Genomic DNA, 21,161 nt, shown 5'->3' with positions numbered 1-21,161 from the left:
GAATCACTTCCATTAACCATTTTTCTCTAGTATTACGAAAATTAAACTTTACTCTATTTATTAAACACATGGTGCTCAGAAGTAGGCAGAATAACCAAATGAACCATCCACTATGTATTCGATAACTAGGGTCTTATGCTCTTTTTTCACTAATGTGACCTATCTTGCAATGTCACAATATACATGAATTTGAGTTTCTAGTTGCACAGACTAAGTTATAATAAGTAGATGCATCATGCTTGAACAAGGTCCCACATCAAGATACCTTAACCAACACTAGATTCCTTCTAGCCAACTGGCAACCACTTTTGTCAATGCAACGTGCACCCCAACATCATTCATTTTAGAAAATGTAAGCAAATTACTTGGTAATTTTGAAACATGCAACACATCTATGAGAGAGTTTACTCTTCTATCATTAAACATAATTTTTACCTTCCCTTTGCCAACAATCCAATGCAAACTATTGTCACCAAGGAACACCTCGCCACCATCATATGCTTGGTATCAAGAAAACCACACCCTGTGAGAATTCATGTCATATGAGGCACCTGAATCAATCAACCAAATATAACTAGTAATGTTAGCTAAAATCACATAGTTTCAAAATTTTATTTTGCTCTTACCGGTTCTAAACCATCATTTTGATTTAGACCTCTCCTTATCCCCCTTTTCATCTTACCACATTTTATCTTGAGCATACCCCATACATTTAGTGCATCCTTAAAACCCTCATCCATAGATTTTTGTCTCATTTCTTTGCTAAGCAATGTGATGTCCCCATTTTTGGGTTCTCATGCTTTGTTGTTGACTTCGTCGTTCTGGGTGTGTGCCAACAATATCAATAAGGTTATTTGATGTTACCAATGAGCTCAAATGGTTTAGAGAAGATATATGACTCTTTTAGATGTTATTTTCAGCTTTCGATGTGTTCTCCAGAATTCTTAGTGTCTATTTTTAATAAGTCACCCATCATCTTTCATCATCAGTATCACTCATGCGTGGTTAGTTTTCAATTTTGATGCATTTCAACCATTGCTGATACGGTGTAATTTAGAGCTATATATATATATATATATATATATATATATATATTACACTAAAGTTGCCATTTAAATTAAAATAATTAATTAAGCACCTTAGTGTTATAGCTCGTTAGAAAGAGAATGGAAAGTGCTAAATGATGGGATGCTTAAAAAAATTTAAGTGCTAAAAATGTTTTAAAAATAATATAAATTACTTTTTAGGGATATAAGGTTTATTTAATTAATAAAGTGATTTAAAATTAAGTTTCTACAAAGTTCCCATAAAAGCTTATAAAAAGGGGGTTTGGGAGCTCATTTGGTAGGCTTGGTTTATTATTTTCTCTTGAAGAGCTCTCAAAGCATCTGGCTTTTGGTTTAGCAAGCCCTAGGGTGGAAACCCTTGGGTTTTGGATGGATTGAACAAAAACCCAATTCCATCTTTTGGTGGATTCATTTTAAGGTTTCAATTTGTTCAATTTGTTGGAGGTTTCATCCAGAGTTCTCACAGAGGGTTCTATAGATATCATTTCAAGTATTAATCAGTGTTTTCACAGATAAGTTTATAAAATTTGTGAGGTCTCCTTCAAAGACAAATTTGTGGGGTTCTGGATTTATTGCATATTCTAGAGGAATGGGAATGAGGACGCCTAGTTTGGTTTGATCTGTCATTGGAGTTTAAAGAAAATAAAATGTTATGAAGTTTAAGGCGTGGGAGTATTAGAGGCATAGGCACCTGTCTTCATTTTCTAGGCTTGAATTTGCTAATTGGGTGTGGCTTCTTTCCTATCCAGTAAGTAGTGGGTCTCTATTATTCTTGGTGTGAACTTTAGCTTGGTGGGGGTTCCTTTCCATGGTGTGAGCTTCTTATTTTGCGACAGCTTTTCTTCTTTGGCATGGACTCCCTTTTTCTATGACATGAGCCTCTATACCCTTGGCATGTGCACTAATGTAGAGCATGGGAGTAATTTGAATGCAGTCATGACACTTTCAGATTTTTATATGTTGTAAGCTGATAGCTATGTATTTTTGTGCTGCAATAACATTTTCTATAAAGGTCAGAAACTTGTGTGTCTTTACTTATGGTTTTGATTACAAATCTTTGTTGTTCAATCAAGTTGTGTTTGAAGTTCATTTTATGCAATAAATCTTCTATATTTTCTATCTATATCTCTTCCAATTAAAAACCATTAAAAAAATCAGAACATGCAAACTAATTGACAAAATTACCTATTGTGACCTAATCACACATCACCCCATTCCAAATGGGGCCCCCTACCTTTTAGGTCCTCTTGGTCTTTTGGCTTTTGGTTTGTTGGGTCTTTTCGCAGTAGTCTCGTCAGTCCTCTCGATTTGCAAGTGTTTGGGGGTCAATTTGATCAAGTTTGCAAGTCGTTTGAGTAATTTTGGCTAAGTCTAGAACCTGTTTTGTCCATTTTAGGGTTTTACCCTTCATACTTGGATTTGAGGCCTTTCCTTTAGGTTTTTTGAAAAATTGAACATTGTGTTGGAATCACAACCCTTCCAAGAACCTACCAGTGAAAATTAAGTGAATTCTGAGCAACTTTCTATTTTTAGAAAGTTCCTATTTTTTAGGGATTTCACCGCCTCCCGGATTGTCTTTATTTCACCAAAAATCAAACTTACTATTTCTAGCAATTTCTATTTTTGGTAAGTTTCTATTTTTAGTAAGTGTCATCCTGTCATGTTTTGCCCTAATTTTGACATTTTGAAATACTTACTATTTTTAGTAAGTCTATTTTTGGCAGGTTCTTCATAGGTAGGAGTCTCGACACTGAAGACTGAGCATTCCTTAATATTTGTCTAAATCCGGAAAGTCAAAAAAGTAGGCTAATGATCGAAAAATGGCTAAGTGTGGGAGTCATTCTAGAAGTGGAAAGGCATTGAAAATTTCCTAAGGCACAAAAATCCACTTCAATCCTGAAACAGCATCCCGATCTAGAAAGTAGTCAAAAGTGGCTAAGTTAGGCAAAGAATCATTGAAAATATTTACCTTGGTGAAAATCATGCCCAAATCTAGAATGAAGCACCAAATGAGTGTCAAGGAAGAATTCCTTGGAAAACGCAAAATCCTCCATGAAGTATGAATGAGGCTCTAGATTTGTGGAGGGCACTAAAACAAGGCCTTGGACACAAATTCCTCCACCTAGTCATTTCCACGCCCAAGCTTGAGGATGGATGCTAAAAGAGGGTTGTGGAGGAATTTTCTTCCACACCCAAAATTCCTGTAGCACCCCATTCCGATGCCCAAGGTCTAGGAAGAGCACTAAAACTGGGTGGTGCACCACATTTTCTTGCATCACATCAAATAAGCTCCCAAGGTCAAGGAAGAGCGCCAAATGGAAGGCATCAGGGAAAATCTTCTCGGGTGCAAAATTCCTCCACAGTGATTTTGGCGCCCAAGTGTGCATCTGAGCGCTAGGGAGAGGTAAGGAAGGAATTCCTTCCGAACATGAATTCCTCCATGAGGTAGATTCCACGCCCAAGGCAAGAAATGCACGTTGAAGTAAGGGTAAGGAAAGAATTCCTTCCGAGCAAGATTTTCCTCCACAAGGAATTCCGAGCTAGGAAGAAGTCAAGGAATTTCGAGCAAGGAAGAAGTCAAGGAATTCTGAGGCAAGGAAGAGGTCAAGGATAAGAATGCAGAAGGAAAATCCCCTCGGGAAAGATTTCAAAAAATCCTCTTTTGGGCATGAAAATTCACCCAAATTTCGAGACAATGACAAATTGGCCCAAGGGAGAGAATTTTGCCTCTCCAAGACCCCGGAACTCAAATTTTGAAAAACTCCTACAAAGTAAGAAAAGTGAAAAATTGACTAAGTAAAGAAAATCCTTCCTTCACGACAAAATTCCAGGAAAGGTGAAAAATTGACTAAGTGTTGGAAATTCCTTCCTTCACGACAGAATTCCAGGAAAGGTGAAAAATTGACTAAGTGTTGGAAATTCCTTCCTTCAGGACAGAATTCCAAGAAAAGTGAAAAATTGACTAAGTGTTGGAATTTCCTTCCTTCAGGACAAAATTCTTGGAAAATGTGAAATTTGGCTAAAGATTGAAGAAATTCCTTTCTCAGGGAAGAAATGTGCCCAAGGTGAAGAATTTCAAGGCACAAGGAAAATTGGCTAAGCAAGAAGATTTTGTCTCTCCTGAGCTCAGAACAAGACAAAATTCCTTAGGCATGGAAAATGGTTAGTGGTCAAGAAAATCTTCCTTAAGGATGAAGTGTGCACAGAAATTTTCCTTAAGGACAAAATTCTCTCGTCAATAATTTTCTCTCTCCAAGAATTCCAGATGTGTAGGATTCTTGCAGGAGCGGATAAATTTGTTAAAATTCTTCCAAGGTAGGAAAATCTTCCAAAATGTCTTTTGTGAGGCCGGAATGGAAAGATTCTTGTAAAGGATGAGTTGGCAACATGCAAAGATAATTTTTTGTATTAATGAAGCACAACCAAGAATTATAAATGACGGTGGGGTCCATTTGCATGGTGAGAATCTATTGAGTACATTAAGGCATAATGGCATATTTATTTCAAGAATATTTGACTGGTTGGCAGTTGGGTCAACGCATGCCAAGGTAGTGGAGCATCTTCTTGCATGTAGCCGTCGCATTTAAGGCATTGTGGCTGATTCTTTTTGCATGCAGCCATCGCATGTGGAGATGATTATGCATTTATGGCATAATGGGGCGATTTTTGCATGGAGGAATATTCAGTGCATGTTGGGCAAATTTAGTGAAGAGTGGTGCATTTAATGCATTTTGGATACCAATTGTATATGGGCATAATGGGCATTTATTATTGATTCCCACCTTGTTGCATCAAGTGTGGGGAATCTTTTAGGGAAAACCCTAATTAGGGTTTTGTATGCAGCCAAGGCATGAAGCCTATATAAAGGGGTGACCCCCCTCATTTGTAAGGGAGGAAAGATTGCTTTTGAGATTGTTGCAATAAGTTGTTGAAGCTATTAACTTAATACATTGTTCAATTTGATGGTGTATACTTGTTTTGTTTTGCAACTTGCATGGTCTCACTTTCCTCACATTAGAGTAGATTTGCTTTTAGTACTTAGATGAACGGGATTGACGAGATTGTTTGTAGTGAAACCCTTGCTCATACCTTATGTTAGTAGCTAATTGTTATTGACTTTGTAAGGTTGGTCTGAGCCTTTTATATGTGGAAACTTAACTTCGATCATCGGGTGGACATTGTTCGTTGATGGTGCTCATTGGTGTTTTGATATTATTTTGCACAACCTTTGAAGATTGCACCACCTTTGTGTAGTTGTCTCCTAGTGGCGAAGCAAAGTGTGGTTGGTTATACCCAAGCAATCATTGCCTCTTTGTTCTTAGGTTTAGCATAGATTTCTTAAACCCTTGCATTTTACTTTCAGCATATTTAAATCAAAAAAAAATCCTAAAAAAGAGAGATTCCCATCGATAAATCATTCGCAGGTAAATTCCTTGAAAGTTGCAAAATTATTTAAACTTCTTCAAGTGTACATAAGTCCCCTTGGATTACCAGCAATCACATTGGCCAACTGAGTCACGTCCATTGCATATAGGAACCTTGGAGTCGATTGTTTGAAGTTACTACAATCTTAGCATACAATCATACTTTGATCAAGAGAGAGTAAAGTGACCGTTGGGCAAATTTATTCTGTGTTAGGCACTGTCATAAAAAACACGCCAACATTACCCTAAGGTGAAGAAGTGAAAAATTTGGACAAGATTCCATAGGGAATCTTACAGACAAGTAGCAACAAGACCATCCATCTTATACTCTATTGTACCACCACTAATTGCAACTACTAGATTCTGGTAAAAAGCATAAAAGTAAAATGCAGCTATCTTAACATCAATACTTCCTAGCTGACTCAAAATAAGATTCGAGGCACTTAAATGCTTGGCTACAAAGTCCATTTTATTCATTTGTAAGGAATACTACTTTCTTTTTAAATAAAGCTTGTTTACCAAACTCTTCATTTCATAGATTTCACCAATCCTTCTCCACAAACTAAATGCAATAGTCTCCTAAGAGACATTGGAAGGATGGGAACAAAAAGACATGACCATATTGTCCCTCGATCCTTCTTGTCCATTTTTGTCCAATCCACATCAAACATCCACAAGTTTGTCCTTCTCTATCACAACTTTCCATTCATCAATCTCCCCCAAGAGATCCTCTATTCTCACTTTGCATAGCTCACACCAAAGCCATTGAACTTCTCAAACCCCAATCTTGATGTTGTTGGTGTTGGAAATAAGCCACACCTGGACCGACGATGGACTGGTCCAAGAGGGGCCAATAGCTTAGTGGTAGAGCACTCCAGCAGCATATGGAAGGTCCTAGGTTCAGATCCTAGCTGGTCCATGTCTCAACATGGTATCAGAGCCGGGTCCAGGCTAGGAGCCCCAAGCACACGAGAGGTGTGGCTTAAGGGGGTTGTTGGTGTTGGAAATAAGCCACACCCAAACCGACGATGGACTAATCCAAGAGGGGCCAGTAGCTCAGTGGTAGAGCACTCCAACAGCATATGGAAGGTCCTAGGTTCGGATCCTAGCTGGTCCATGTCTCAACAGATGTGTGTGCCAAAGCTTTTTTAACAACACTCAAATCGCAAATCGCTAAAATAATACTCCCATTGCAACCATGAATAACCCAACATTGCAAGAAAGGTGCCCCCTTCTACAATAAAGTTGTGTCTCTAATACCATATGTTGAAACAATAGGATAAATAGCATGAAAAAAATATTAACAATGTAGAGATTTAATCAAATTACAATGTGATTAAGCCAATAAATGTATATCAATGAAAACAGTAGAGAAGCAATATATTTAATCAGCAAACTCATGGAATGCAAACTGTAACACCAAATATACATGGAGAAACCCTTGTAGAAAAAGATTCACCCTAAAGAGACCCAAGCTTTTATTATTCTAAACAATGTAGTACACTAATATAATCCACTTATCCCTCTAATAGTAGTCCAAAAGCATAAGAATACTTGCCAAAGACACTTCAATCCACTATCTCATGCCTCTAATATATGGAAAAGTCAAAAACAAGAAACCATCAAGAAATATACAAAACTATGAGACGAAATGATAAACCTTAGCAACAAAAAAATGCCCTTATCGACATGGTCAAGCATCTTGGAATAGTTATTAATTCCACTTACACATCAAAGATGTTATAGATTGCATTGTAACAATCAAACTGACCAAGATCCTAATCTTAGGCACTCTATGAGTGCATTCAAAGTTTGTATCATAATATTGGATTGGGAAGATGCTTTGTAACTCTGAACTTTAACCTTCGTGATGTAACAAAAATATCTCAAGTATCTCAGAGAATAAATAATAATTAATGTCACCACCCACACATGGGCATTCCATTTTGCTTGCTCCAACATGTTTGAAGATCATACATTATTTATCATCTACTTAATTATATACAGTTAATCAAGACTTAAGATTGCAAAGTAATGGCACCACTTAGCCTAACACAAGCATTTTATTATGTTTGTAATATCATTGATTTCAAGGGATATGAATGAACCTACAAAAAGGCATTTACAAGCAGCAAAAAGAATACCAAGGTGTGTGAAAAGAAAAAAGGATCATGAAAGCTATTATTATTCAATTGAAAGGTGTTTAGTTATTCAAATGTAGATTGGGAAGATTCTTTGTAACTCTGAATTTTGACCTTTTTAATGTAACTTCCCTATTCAATGCCTTCTTACACAATATCTCAAGCAGTGTCACTATCATACAAACCAAAACAATAACTACTAATAATACCCAAAAGGATAAACTTGGCTCTAATACCAATATGATCTATAACCTTTCAACCTTAAAAAATGTTGTCCTAGTTGAATTTATTTCAAACTGATACATATTAGGATGTGTAAAGCGTATGAATTAGTCCTATTTAGTTGTTGGAAATGAAACAATGTTCAAATTGTATGAAACAAGATGAAATCAACAAGAAATATTAACTAAAAACAAGGTTGACACAGATTTTAACCTTAGAACCTCGATGTAGGAAAAACTGCTTGGAAGTAGTCATAGCTCAATGTCCTATCCTTCATTTAGCCTAAAGTAATTACAAAAGAGCTCTTGATAGAGGATATACAACAACCATCTTGTCACACTCACCCTTCCTCTCTACACCATACTAGTTCTACACCTCAATCAACCAAACAATTCCTAACTTTCTCTATCTTGCAGACATATATTTACAATTGAGCATAATCCTCATCAACTAGAATAATTAGGAGTGCACAAAACTCTCAAACATCATAGAACATGAAAATCATTGTTTTTTTTAAATGTAACTTCCCTATAGTTACCACCAAGAGAAATGTCGAATAAACTAGCATGCCTTATGTTTTAGTTCTCTTTCTTCTAAGAATAGGTATCTTTATATCTCTAGATTGACTAAATCCCCAAACAATGTAAAAAAAAGTGCAACGGAAGAGCAAGGGCAAGTGTGTGTGTGTGTGTGTGTGTGTGTGTGTGTGTGTGAGTGTGTATGTGAGAGAGAGAGAGAGATGCCTCATGGAGATATACCTAATCCCCAAGCACCCCAAGGAACATTCACAATTGGTGATCAAGAAGCCCAACAAGGCACTTTTACATTAGCATTGAAGTATGCACTAATATTATCCACTTAGGTTGACAAATTTATTTCAAGAATACTAAGCTGATCTTATGCAATGATATGCATTTCCATAAAAAATGTGCAATATGATCTAGAATAGTTATATAAAGCATACACTTAGAAAGATTTGAGGACTAAATCAGCCAAATGGTAGCTATCAGCAAAATTTATCCATATGATAATATTATCCACTTAGGTTGACAAATTTGTTTCAAGAATACTAAGCTGATCTTATGCAATGATATGCATTTCCATAAAAAATGTGCCATATGATCTAGAGTAGTTATATAAAGCATACACTTACCAAAGATTTGAGGAATAATTCAGCCAAATGGTAGCTATCTGCAAAATTTATCCATATGATCAAGAGTAGTTATATAAAGCATACACTTAGAAAGATTTGAGGACTAATTCAGCCAAATGGTAGCTATCTGCAAAATTTATCCATTTGGGTATGCACAAAAATACTTGACTAAAATATTGTCTTTATATGCAATCCGATTTAGAACCTTAAAATGTCATGAAGGCAAATGCCTAAGTTTTATAGCGCTAAGTGGGATTGGACATATTCGACCAATAATCTAATTTCTTTTGGCATATATGTTTTGTATTGACAAAATGAATTCGAGATTATCTATGTTTACCTCTTAATTATTAGCCTTTAAGAAGAGAGTTAGAATGTCACAAATCTTGGACCTTGGTGGGTTTATTTTTTCCACAAGGGAAGTGCCATTGGAAAGATGAAAATAATATTTATATGTGCTAAATGAGTCCCTAAGGAAGTCTCTTAATACTTGAGCTACTTTTGCCACTACATTTCTCTGTTGAGTGCTTCAACCATCAAATAGATACTTAGGGAGGTAAAGGATCTCCTTGTATCAATCGTCTACTCACTGGGACAATCCTATAAAACAGGCATTTACCAACATAGAAACATTGCAGTGGAGTACCAATATCATATCCATTTAGTCCAATTCAGAGTGAATCCAAACTAAAGAATTCCATCTATAGGTTCCCTTTATTTTGTTTAAGTCTGCAAGCACATCCAATTTAAGAAAAACACCTATCTACTGAATTTACATAAAATTAATTATGCCCAACTTGGACTCCTGTAATGACCCCCCTCCATCCTGCAACCCACTCCCCAGCCCCTCACTGCCCAACTTCCACCCCCTGCTCCCTTCCCTCTCCTATAATTTTTATTTTGGATCTAAAACTACAGGCTTGCTTCCATAGGAAACAATTTTATTCTAATTAGAGTGTTTCTAAATACATGAACATGTTTTAAAAACCTAACAAGGACCTCCCATGAGTAGAGCCAGTAACTTGTGACTGTTCTAAAGACAAGGAAAGAAAATGGCTAAAAATAGTTGGCTGCATTAGAATATTATTAGTAATTAGCAACTAAGTTGTTTTAAAGGTAAGAATTTGCCATGACTTCCTCTTATTCCTTGTAGAAATAGATGGCATCAGTATTTACCTGCTTTCGGCGTATCGTCTTCCTTGCCGATTCCCTATTTGCTTGAACCCTACGAAGTCTTCGAGCTTCTTTCTCAATCTGCCAATAAGCAAATCATATACGAAGCTACAAGTTTTCACAGCAAAAAACTGTTACTCCTGCTCAAATACAACTAAAACCAAAGTTCCAAGACAGCTCAGAGATTTTGATACCTCAGTCAAAGGCTGTCTAAGCTTGTTCCCATGCCGATATACAAGAACTGATATTTTAGGTTGCACATTTGGTATATCATACATTGGCTCATATTTTACATTTTTCAGCTGAACAGAATGGCATGTATTTGGGGATTTACCATCCGATTCTTCCTTCTCAGCAGCGCAAGACTGGTTCTAAGAACATGCCAGCATAGCAATTTAATTAGAATAAATGCAGCAGAAAATATTAAGATGATCAGTATTTTTGGAGTTTGTGATTGTATATGAACAACCTATTTAGCATCAACACAAACAAGCAAATAAAATCAGAGTTCTTTCCTGATAACAATGGACCAATTAAAGACTAAATGTCAGTAATAAAGGAGATGTGAGAACCTTGTATTTTGTTTTCTCATCATGTGCGAATTACCTCTCCCAACCTATATATCGTTTTCTTTCTTGGACTGTCTTAATTCCTCTCAAAAAGGTTATGGAATGCTTGCTCAAATTTGAATTTAGAGTTTCCGCAGACAAGAAGGTATTTCCTACATGTTGCCTAAATAATTTTGCTTCATACGGAGCAACTATCCCAACCTTCAAAAAGACCCTCATCAAACCTGCAAATTCACTGGGGAAAGGTGTGGAGAGAACTTGCACAATTTACATAGACCGTTCTGCAGGGGCAGGGTGGCCAGAATCTACTGCAGCTTCACAAAATGGGCAATAAACTCAAAACAAGAAAACAATTTCTAAATATAGATCTCAAACCAAAACTTCTTACAGAGTTGATAACTTGGTATCAAAAAAATTGACCTCAAATTTGGCTCTTAGCAGTTCTCACCGAATCAGGTTTCCTAAACAATACGCACTTCCACACAAAATAAATATATAGGTCAAAGTAATAGGGAGTTTTGGTACTTGTAAGATCAATTCCCATCCAATTCACTAATTCAAACAAAACCCACTTTGAATTTCTTGGGAAACTAGCATAAATATCTCAAAAGCTACTACATACTAACACCATTTATCCACCCTCGTACTTAGTCAAGAGAATCCAACACAAAAAACCTACCTTGGCTGCTTGTTGATTTGTCGAGCATATTTCCAACGGATTCTCTGCAACTTCTGGGTGGCACTCTTCCTTAACTGTAACAGAAAGTTGTGAACTTGACCTATCACTCCTTGAACCAGTCTTGTAGGATTTCCTCCTCCTCCTCCCCTTCCTTCCCCATTGCTTTACTAAACGTCCTTCACCATTCCTTTGAACCACCTGAGCAAACTCTGCCAGTGTATAGGCTGCATCCAGCTCAATTTTCACAAGCTCACAATTACTCCCTTCAAAATCGGCAGATGGCGAAGAACTTGACCTTCTTTTATTCCTCCCTGGAGCCATCGTTCTCCTTTCATTTTTCACAGTAGACTCTTCCATCTCCTGAATCTTAGTTACAATAGCCAGAGAAGAAAGAAAGTGCTATAAATTAGTCAGCAGATCTAACAGAGACGCCACAGAGACCACATCCACACCAACCAGCAAGAGGGCAAAAGTTTAATACAGTGTTGTTTCCAATCAAATGGGCTAATGCGGAAGAAAACCCAAGACTCAGAATTCCCTGACGTGTCTCCAATAAGAAACCCACAAAAACTGGTGTGTGTGTCCTGAAGCCAGCAGGGGCCAGCAGAGAGCTCTATGAACTTCTACCAAGTCAGAGTCCGGGCCAATTGAACCTTAAACATATTCCGCGTGGCATTCCAAGCAGATCTTTCGCGGACAAGGTGATTTGTTCCACGTAGCATTCCCAAAAAACTTTTGCCAACATGGCACTTTTTTCCAGATTTGGCGGCTTTTTACACGTGTAAACTTTCGAGCTACGGATGCTACTTATCTTCCTTTGTTCGCGCAAGTGAGCCAATTGCCACGGGACTTATGGCCATTTTTTTATAACTTTATTTTCCCTTGCTGGTACAATGAAGGCGGCTGGACCAATCTTGTAGACGCCTTGGCCAGGAAATTTAGGAATCAAATCAAATGAAGAAAGCAGCGCTTAAACTGGCTCCAAAATGACACCAAAAGTCAATAACATTAAATTTGTCAAAAATTATAGATTGTTGATCAGCAGATTTTTTTAATTTTTATGAAAGTCAATGACACCAAAAGTCAATAACATTAAATTTGTCAAAAATTATAGATTGTTGATCAGCAGATTTTTTTAATTTATATGAAAGTCAATAACATGAGTTCTATAACCCTGTTTTGGAGCTAGTTTAGTCAAGTCCGTGAAAAAATAGAAATATTTAAGAGGTATTCATGTTATAGGTGGTTTTTTGAAATATATCAGCGCTTCAAAACATTTAAGAGTTTTATAATTATGTATTTTTTTATAATGAATAAATCTAAAATTTTGAACTTTAAATTGTGGGGAAGCTCTGTATTGTGATTATTTTTGGCAATAATCAATGTTAAATCTATAATTATATAGAAAAATCTACAAAATTACTTGTCCAAATTTCAAAATTTTAGAAAATTTCTAAAAAATTTCCACTCAACAAAATATTTCTTATAATGAGCTTGTGAGTCTCTTTTGTAAGAGTTATTACAAAATAGTATCACTAACTTAAAAAATCTCACAAAATTTTAAAATATTGTTATTTACAATACTCTCTTGCTAGAATAATTAAGTATAGATTTATTTAGTTATGGATTTATTTACAATACTCTCTTCCTACAATGCTTTCAATTATGAATTTATTTACAATACTCTTCCTAAAATAAGCATATACTTTTATTTTATTATTTACTATTTGAAAGAAAAAAGTCTTCTTAGTATATAAAGTATAAATATTTCTTCAATATAGAAAAATAATGAATTTTATTTACTCTCAAATAATTAATTAAGCAACAATCATTAAAAAATACAATATATAAATTAATTTTTAAACGTACAAAATGAATTGATAAAAATTACTAGCAATCGCATCTTATTGTGCAATAGGTACGTCGAAAAGGTATGCAATGTTAATTATGAAAAATTTTGGTTTATTTTTTGCATACACTTGTACAATACGTGAGGTCAACTGGTAGGTCATTTGGAAAATGATGTTGTTTGTGCAAGAAAGTTCTTAATGGAGAAGTGATAGCTTCAAATAAACTATGCATCCACTTACATGATCCAAACGCAGCTAATACAAAGATAATCAGGATCCATTAGCAATAGACTCATGTTATGTTTGCAATAGGGAGAGAGAGAGAGAGGGGGGGGGGGTGAAAGAAGGAGAAATTTATTGAGATAGAGATAGAGAGAGATATTGAAGAAATATTGAGAGATAGAAATTGAGGAAAAGAGATATAGATATAGAGGTCTAGAGAGAGGGAGAGGGGGAGGGAGAGAAAGGGAGATATGTCTTAAAATAGTGGGGAGAGAGGAAGAAAGAGGTAGAGATGAGGATAGAATAAAGGTAGAGAGAGAGAGAGAGAGAGAGAGAGAGAGAGAGAGAGAGAGAGAGAGAGAGAGAGAGAGAGAGAGAGAGAGAGAGAGAGAGAGAGATGGGTAGAGAGAGAGAGGGGAGGAAGAGAGATAGCTAGAGAAGGGGTGGTATAGATAGGGGTGATATAAAGAGATATAAATGGATAGGGAGACAGATAAAGAGATAGGGAGATAGAAGTAGTGAAATATATGGAGAGAGAGAGAGAGAGAGAGAGAGAGAGAGAGATTGTAAATCTTGTCATCATCAAAATAATCAAGATTAACATTACATTAAAGCCAAAGTAAATTCAATCAATTTTAATGTATATATATTTTTGTCAATTACTCAGATTCATTCTTAATTAATCAATCTCAGTTCATATTAATTTAAAATTTAAAGATATAACTGGACACGAATTTTTGTCAACATCAAAATAATAAAAATTGGCATTACATTGAAGTCAAAGTAAATTCAATCAAATATATATATATATATATATATATATATATATATATATATATATATATATATATATATATATATATATTCAATTACTCGATTTTGTTATTAATTAATCAATCTCAGTTAATATTAATTTAAAAATTTAATTGTTAAACTAGACATGAGTGGTATGTTTTCTTGCCTAATTTAGGAGTCATCTAAAATCCTATTTTATTCACATGTATGACAAATTTCCACTAGAATAATGATCATGCAAGGTGAGACACTTGCAAATCTTGGACGACGTTACACGAAGCATTTTGTATTGCCAGTTTGGATATCAAACGTCACACTAATTTTTTTAATGGATTTTGACATAGTTCATCTTACTTAAGTAGAATAACAAGGGAGAGTGGTCTATTTCAAAAAATTTGTTGACTTGGTTGATTCAATAATTAAATAAAATAGTAAGGAGAGATGAAAGAGGGGCTTAGGTAATCAAAAGAACTTGTCTTCTCATATTGGTGTCCACCACTTCAAAGGTGTGACCTTTGTCAAGTGAAAAATCCATGATTAATATTGCTACATAGTTTAAATTTAACATAGTATTTTACAATTTTAAAATTTATCAAATTTTATAATTTTGATTTGTTATATTTTATATATAACTTTATGAACATAATAGTATAGATGATATTATTAGTAAAAAAAAATTTAAAACTATAAGTAAATATAATGTAATATTTGTTATGAAAACATATACTAATTCAAAATATTTTTAAAGATAAGATTATAAATTATTCTTTTTGTTTTAGAATATTTTAAATATTATCTTGAATATATTTAATTTCATTATAGAGAATGATTTTTAATTTAATACCAAATTAAGATTTTCTACGTTGTGTGCAAGTATTATAAGTTTATCATTTAAAATATGTTTATCATTTATCATATGTTTTTAAAGATAGGATTATAATTTATTTTTATTTTTTGTTATGTTTGCAATAGGTGGAGAGGGAGATAGATATATAAAAATAAGTAGAGAGGAAGGGAGAGGAAAGGAGAGAAAAGTAGAGAGATATAAAAGAAGGGAGTGATAGAGAGAGAGGGAGATATAAGGATAGAAAGAAGAGATGGAGAAATAAATATAACTTGAAAAATATTAAGACTGAAAGAGAGAGAGAGGAGGGGCATGGAGACATAAAAAGATAAAGATACGAGAAGTGATATATAGAGAGAGGTAGAAGGATATAGAGAGAGTAGGAGTGTTGGAGTGAATAAAAGTGAGAGATAATGTAGTATAGATAGAGAGGGAGAGGGAGAGATGGGAAGATATATCTAGAGGGAGCGAGAGAGAGAGAGAGACAAAGGAGGTAATAGAGATAAAGATAGAGATAGGGAGGGAGAAACAAGGAGCATGTGTGAAAGTGTAAGACATATTGAGATATCTATATGGGTAGGAGTAACAAGGAGTGTGTGAGTGAGAAAGAGAAATAGATAAATAGGGGATAGAGAAATAAAGATATATAGAAAGAGAGAGTGACACACATAGAGAGGAAGAGGTAAGGAGAGATAGGGATAGAAAGAGGGAGTGATAGAGATAGGCACACACACACACAGAGGGGGGGGGGAGCGATTTATCATATCTTGAATGATGTATTATGCAGTTAATTAGGGTATTTTCTCACATTATTTAAATCGGATCTTCATATATTATATTGTGTCTAATAAATTAACTATAAATTTGTCATTAATAATACATATTTTTTTTAAAGATAAGTATTTTTATGTGCAACTCTATTTCTATGTGCGCTTTAAGTATTATTGGATTTAAAATTATTAATCAAATCACCAAAAAAAATCTAAATTATAATAAATTTTAAGTTTTAAAATTCATAAAATAGTTATTATCTAACAAAACTAAATTAAATTAAATTTAAAAATAAATCAACAATGACTAATTATAATTACAGAATAGTTAAAACTAAAATCTAGATTTAAAAGCAACTTTCTATTCTATTTTATTACTTTTTGGTTGCAAATTATTTTATATTAGAATTTTTAAATGATTAATAAATTAAACTGAATTAAATGTGTATTAGAGAAATACAAACTAATTTAAAATTATTGTCCTTTTATGATATTTTAAATATTAGATCATGAATATGTTTTAATATCAATTTAGAAACTTACTTTTAAAATGATCCAACTTTAGATGAATATATAAACTTTTTTTTAATTTAATAGTAAATTAAGAATTTTATTTTGTGTGAAAGTTTTTTATATCAGTTTATAATATTTATTAGAAAAATACATGTACTAAATTACAATATTTTAAAAATAAGATTACAATGCTTTTTTAATATTTTAAAGATGAGATCTTGGATATATTTTAATATCAATTTAGAAACTTATTGAAAGTATCTAATGGCTCTAAACAATTGCAATCGTCTTGCAAGTCTCTCCATAGATATGGACCATTAATCATAGAAGTTAAAGGATTTAGTTCATATAGGGAATGCCTTTAGCATAAATATTGACTTTATTTTTTAATATTAAATTTTGTTTACAAAAGGGTCTGTGTCCAAGGGATAGAAGGGTGGGGTATTCGTTTTGGGCAGCCTATGAGACTTTTTGTGCATGAGACTAGTGTTTTGATACACTTGTGAGGCCTTTCTCACCGCATGGGTGGCTCTTATTCAACCATAAAGAGAGTCTTTGATTTGTTTGGTCTCAAGGGGGGTGATTTTCATTGGTGGATTTGATGTGGGAATGCTTTTTTCAAATTTTTAAAGTGTTGTGCTCTAGCTTTGGTCTCAATGGATGGGCTTGATGCCACACCAAATTTGTTGATTGGTGAGGCATTGGAGAGGGTGAATCCTTCTTCATTGTCACACACAAAGGTTGTGGGTCATTTGAATAAAGTTTCACTTGGAGAGGATTCTTCTTTTAATGAAATGCCCAAAATCAAGAAAGTGAATGTGTGTTCGAGAGAAACCAAGATCGCCTAATCTAGGCGATTCAACCAAGATCTATCATGGATGATTTAAATTACTTGAGCAATCATGTGTTGATATGCAATTTTATGGGGATTTAGGCTTCTTTGTTATTTTTGGAAGTGTGGGCTAAACGAACTTGGAACCTAGAGGGTGATATGGAGGCAATGTAGGCTACACACAATTACTTTATGGTAGTCTTTTCATGCCTAATAGATGTGAATATGGCATTTGACTGACTCCTACTAAGTGCAATAGGTTGATGCAGACAACTCAATGCATACTCTTAATAAACCAACAGATCCCTAAATAAAGTAACCTATTGTCCTAGAGAGGCTCATTTAAATATCAACCTAGGGTGTATCTTCTTTGATGATGTCAGCATTGTATGTGCACTAGGGAAGACTTCTAGGTTGTTTTATCGATGTGTATAGAAAATTAACTAGAAGTAACAAACTATATTTAAAACACAATAATGTTGAAAGTAAATCTAACTACACAGTAGTTGTTGTGGGCTAACTAGTTAATTGGCACAGTAGTGGTTGCAGGTGATGCAAATCTATTGGAATCAACTATGTTGCAACACAACTTATTCTAAACAACTGATCACTAACACTTAAGAATCTTAAACAACAGTATAAATTACTAAAGAGTCACAGTACCTTAAGTGACCCTTACTTGAGTGGATTTAATCTTAGTTATTACTACTTAATCTTCAAGCTATTAACTTCATTATCAAAATCATCTTCTTATTAAAAATCAAAGATACTAAATGGACTGATATTAGACTTGTTGATTGAACAAAGACATTACCAGTAAGACTCAACAACTAACTAGATACTCTCTTCCTTTCAGGTCAAATAGGATCTCAAATTTATACATGAGGCCTAAGAGTTGGATTAATTAGACACTTTAAACAACTTATAAAATATGTCCATTCTCCCATGACAATGAAGAGATAACTTATTATACCCATAACTAATAATAAAGACCTAACTAAAATGTGTTGAGAGTGTTTTGATCCTCTTTAAACTATTACAACACCAAAGTACAACTATGGCTAAAAATGTGTAGAAACATGTCATAATAATTTATGAGTCACAATATATTGCTCCACAATATTTTCGATTATTCTCTGACTTCAATTAATCCCAATCCAGGACATCAGCAAGAGGTGGAAGATTCAAAACTAAACTACAACACATTCTTTAACTGCTACCTTCAATCTCACCACTTTTGACTTGGTCAACTTTTGGTGAACACAAATCCTTTATTATTAGGAATCTCTTCAAACGATTTCTAATTTTTTTTTCTCCCCCTTTTAAGTTTTTCAGGCCATTTTGAAGATTTTAATTTCATTAAGAAACAAGGGAGATATGCTCATTTTACTAAAACTGCTTTTTGACTTTTTTTGCACTTTCCAACAACAACTAAATTTGACAAGTGTCAATGTATTTCTTCTTTCCAACTACATGAATGAATCAAATCTCTCACGAAAAACATGCCAATCCTTCTACAAATACTCATCATTTAATAATAACCATTCATCATAATATATTATCATAAATTAACATTTTACTAGCTAAAAATACAAATGCATATCAAACATCATTTATCATAGTTGATGCTCTATATGATCAAGGTAAAGTTTGCAAATGTATTGGAATGACATTGTAAACATGGTATAAATTTTCATGAATCATGAAATTAATAGGACAATTTATAAGCTCATCACTCCTCCTAGCTGAAATCCTACTTGTCCAAAAGCAAGGAATAAACAATGGTTATACATAAAGGCTACCATCATGAAATTCTATGAATTTATTTCGCCCTCTTCTTTTTCAATATTAAATCCTTATTGTCTCTCCATCCTGTCTTATCATATTCTCTCTTTAAGTCATTCTAAAATAACATGAATAAAACCATTTAATTCCATTGTCATAAACTTGGTATGATTGTTTATTTATCACACTAACATACTATTGCTTGTCATGGATAGACCTCTACTTTTCCACAAAACTTCAACAAAGACTATCCATCATCTTTTCTACTGTATATAATCAATTTGCATTGTTGTCACTACCATGCTTCATCTAGATTCATGATTGTCATAGTCTTAACGAAGTATCTTACCCTTCACTTTGTCACTCTTGTTTTGGTACATCTACACCAAACACTTCTATCTTTTGTCATTTTGATTCTTTCATGCATGTATGAAAGTGATAAGGAATCTTGTGGTAATACTAACAAGAGAATATTTTTTCTTAAACAGGTGGAAGAAAGGGAATATATGGTATAATACAACAATACAAGGCATGCATGTGTTACCCCAACTAAAAGGTAATTTCTCCTCAAATGATAATGCATATATGAGAGTGCAAGCATAATCGGTTATGAAGCATGTAATTAGAACAACAGTAATTGTTGAACATATTGTAATGCATAGATAGTCAATTAGCCAAAAATGATAAATATTATCAATGAATGGGAATCATAAATTTAAATACTTGAGGTGATGTAGTGAAAATCCGCAAACTTGGTGAATAGTTGAAAGTGCATGTCCCTAAATAGTTGAGTATTAGGTCCCTCTAAGAGCTTGGTTTCATATCTATCATTAGTATTTCTTGTAATTTGTATGGCAGTTGTTGTATCTATAGATTGTTCAATCACATAATAGTTGATGTGGGTTGACTATTCAATCACGCAACAATTGTTGCAAGCAACCTCAGGGGTAATTGCTACAAGCTTCCTAAATGGTTATTGCATAAAATTATCTCTATCTAATGATTTTTAATACAACTTTAGACAATTCCCATTATCATTAAATAAAATTTGATTATATCATCTAGGCAACACCATTTGAATAGACATTCTTGATCTCATAAAGACCCAACTACCTAATAGAAACTTTTTAACAACATATGCAAATACTCTCTTTCAAAATTGAATACATGACTCACAAAATTTAAAGATAAATGAATTAAAACATGACCAACCAATGAACTATGAACACCTCTAAAATAGTCATATAAACAAGAAGAGTGGGAGAAACAAACTATACTAGATAACACCTAACTAAATATGCTTCAATAACTAGAGAAAAAGAAATCTATTTAAAACATTGTGCAACAACACTTATTGAATGAAAACCTATCCTAACCTACACTAACTAGCAAATAAGACTTGTTCAAACAAAACCATTGAGTAGTTTTGTGAAATAGGTTCCCTTTTTTAGCAACTTACAATGCTTGACATATTTATGAGCAACCAAAATAAAGGTGCAACACAAGTAGAAACTCGTTCTACAATGATTTTTGAAAGACATAAGCAAACTTACTCTTGTTTTGAAGTGGTTAATTAGTTTGAAACCATTCCCCTTCAACTACAACTACAAATTCATCTTCATCTTTAATTGTAACCTCATGTGCAAACAAAACTTATGATGCTTTGTTTCACACTATCTTAGCTGGATACTTAGTAGGGCATGTAAGGACCTTTGTAATCAAAATATTAAACTGCATAATTACAATAGTTTCACACATAATTACGCATGATTAAGAACACATTTTATTAATTCAAGAAAGTTGCTCAATATAAAAAAGAATAGATACAAAATGTTATATTTCAACACAGGGTCTAAGTACATAAGATCAAAATGTAATCAAAATATAAGGAATTATTTCCTTTACAAGTGACAATGAGGTTGAATGCAATAATACACAATATACAAAGTTGATGATAATTCCTGACAGGAGCTCCCAATATCTATCACTTACAATCATGTTGAACACTATCGGATGCTGAGAGGTGGGGGGTGAGGGGGGGGTGGGGATGGGGGGGGGTGGGGGAGGGGGGGTGAATCAACATATATAAAAACAAAAACATAATTAACCTTTTTACTTATCA

The 21,161-nt window shown here is 33.9% G+C and overlaps 1 protein-coding gene across 5 annotated transcripts in view; it reads right to left on the bottom strand.

The window, feature by feature from the left end:
* Nucleotides 1-12,260, bottom strand: part of LOC131062522 (uncharacterized) — a 58,850-nt gene extending 46,590 nt beyond the window's left edge. The window contains exons 1-3 of one of the 5 annotated variants that reach the window (XM_057996222.2): nucleotides 11,429-12,256; nucleotides 10,375-10,545; nucleotides 10,184-10,261 (exon numbers count right to left, since the gene is read on the bottom strand). In XM_057996222.2, coding sequence (XP_057852205.1) covers nucleotides 10,184-10,261; nucleotides 10,375-10,545; nucleotides 11,429-11,785 — 606 coding nt within the window. In that variant the 5' untranslated portion in view covers nucleotides 11,786-12,256. Of the gene's footprint in view, nucleotides 1-10,183; nucleotides 10,262-10,374; nucleotides 10,552-11,428 lie in introns of all 5 variants that reach the window. The other 4 variants (XM_057996213.2, XM_057996235.2, XM_057996229.2 and 1 more) reach the window with 4 other exon arrangements.
* Nucleotides 12,261-21,161: the final 8,901 nt, after the last annotated feature.

The sequence above is a fragment of the Cryptomeria japonica genome, chromosome 5, assembly GCF_030272615.1.
Source record: "Cryptomeria japonica chromosome 5, Sugi_1.0, whole genome shotgun sequence".
NCBI lineage: Eukaryota > Viridiplantae > Streptophyta > Pinopsida > Cupressales > Cupressaceae > Cryptomeria > Cryptomeria japonica.
Note: the sequence above shows the minus strand (reverse complement) of the source record. Positions and strands in the feature narration are given on the sequence as shown.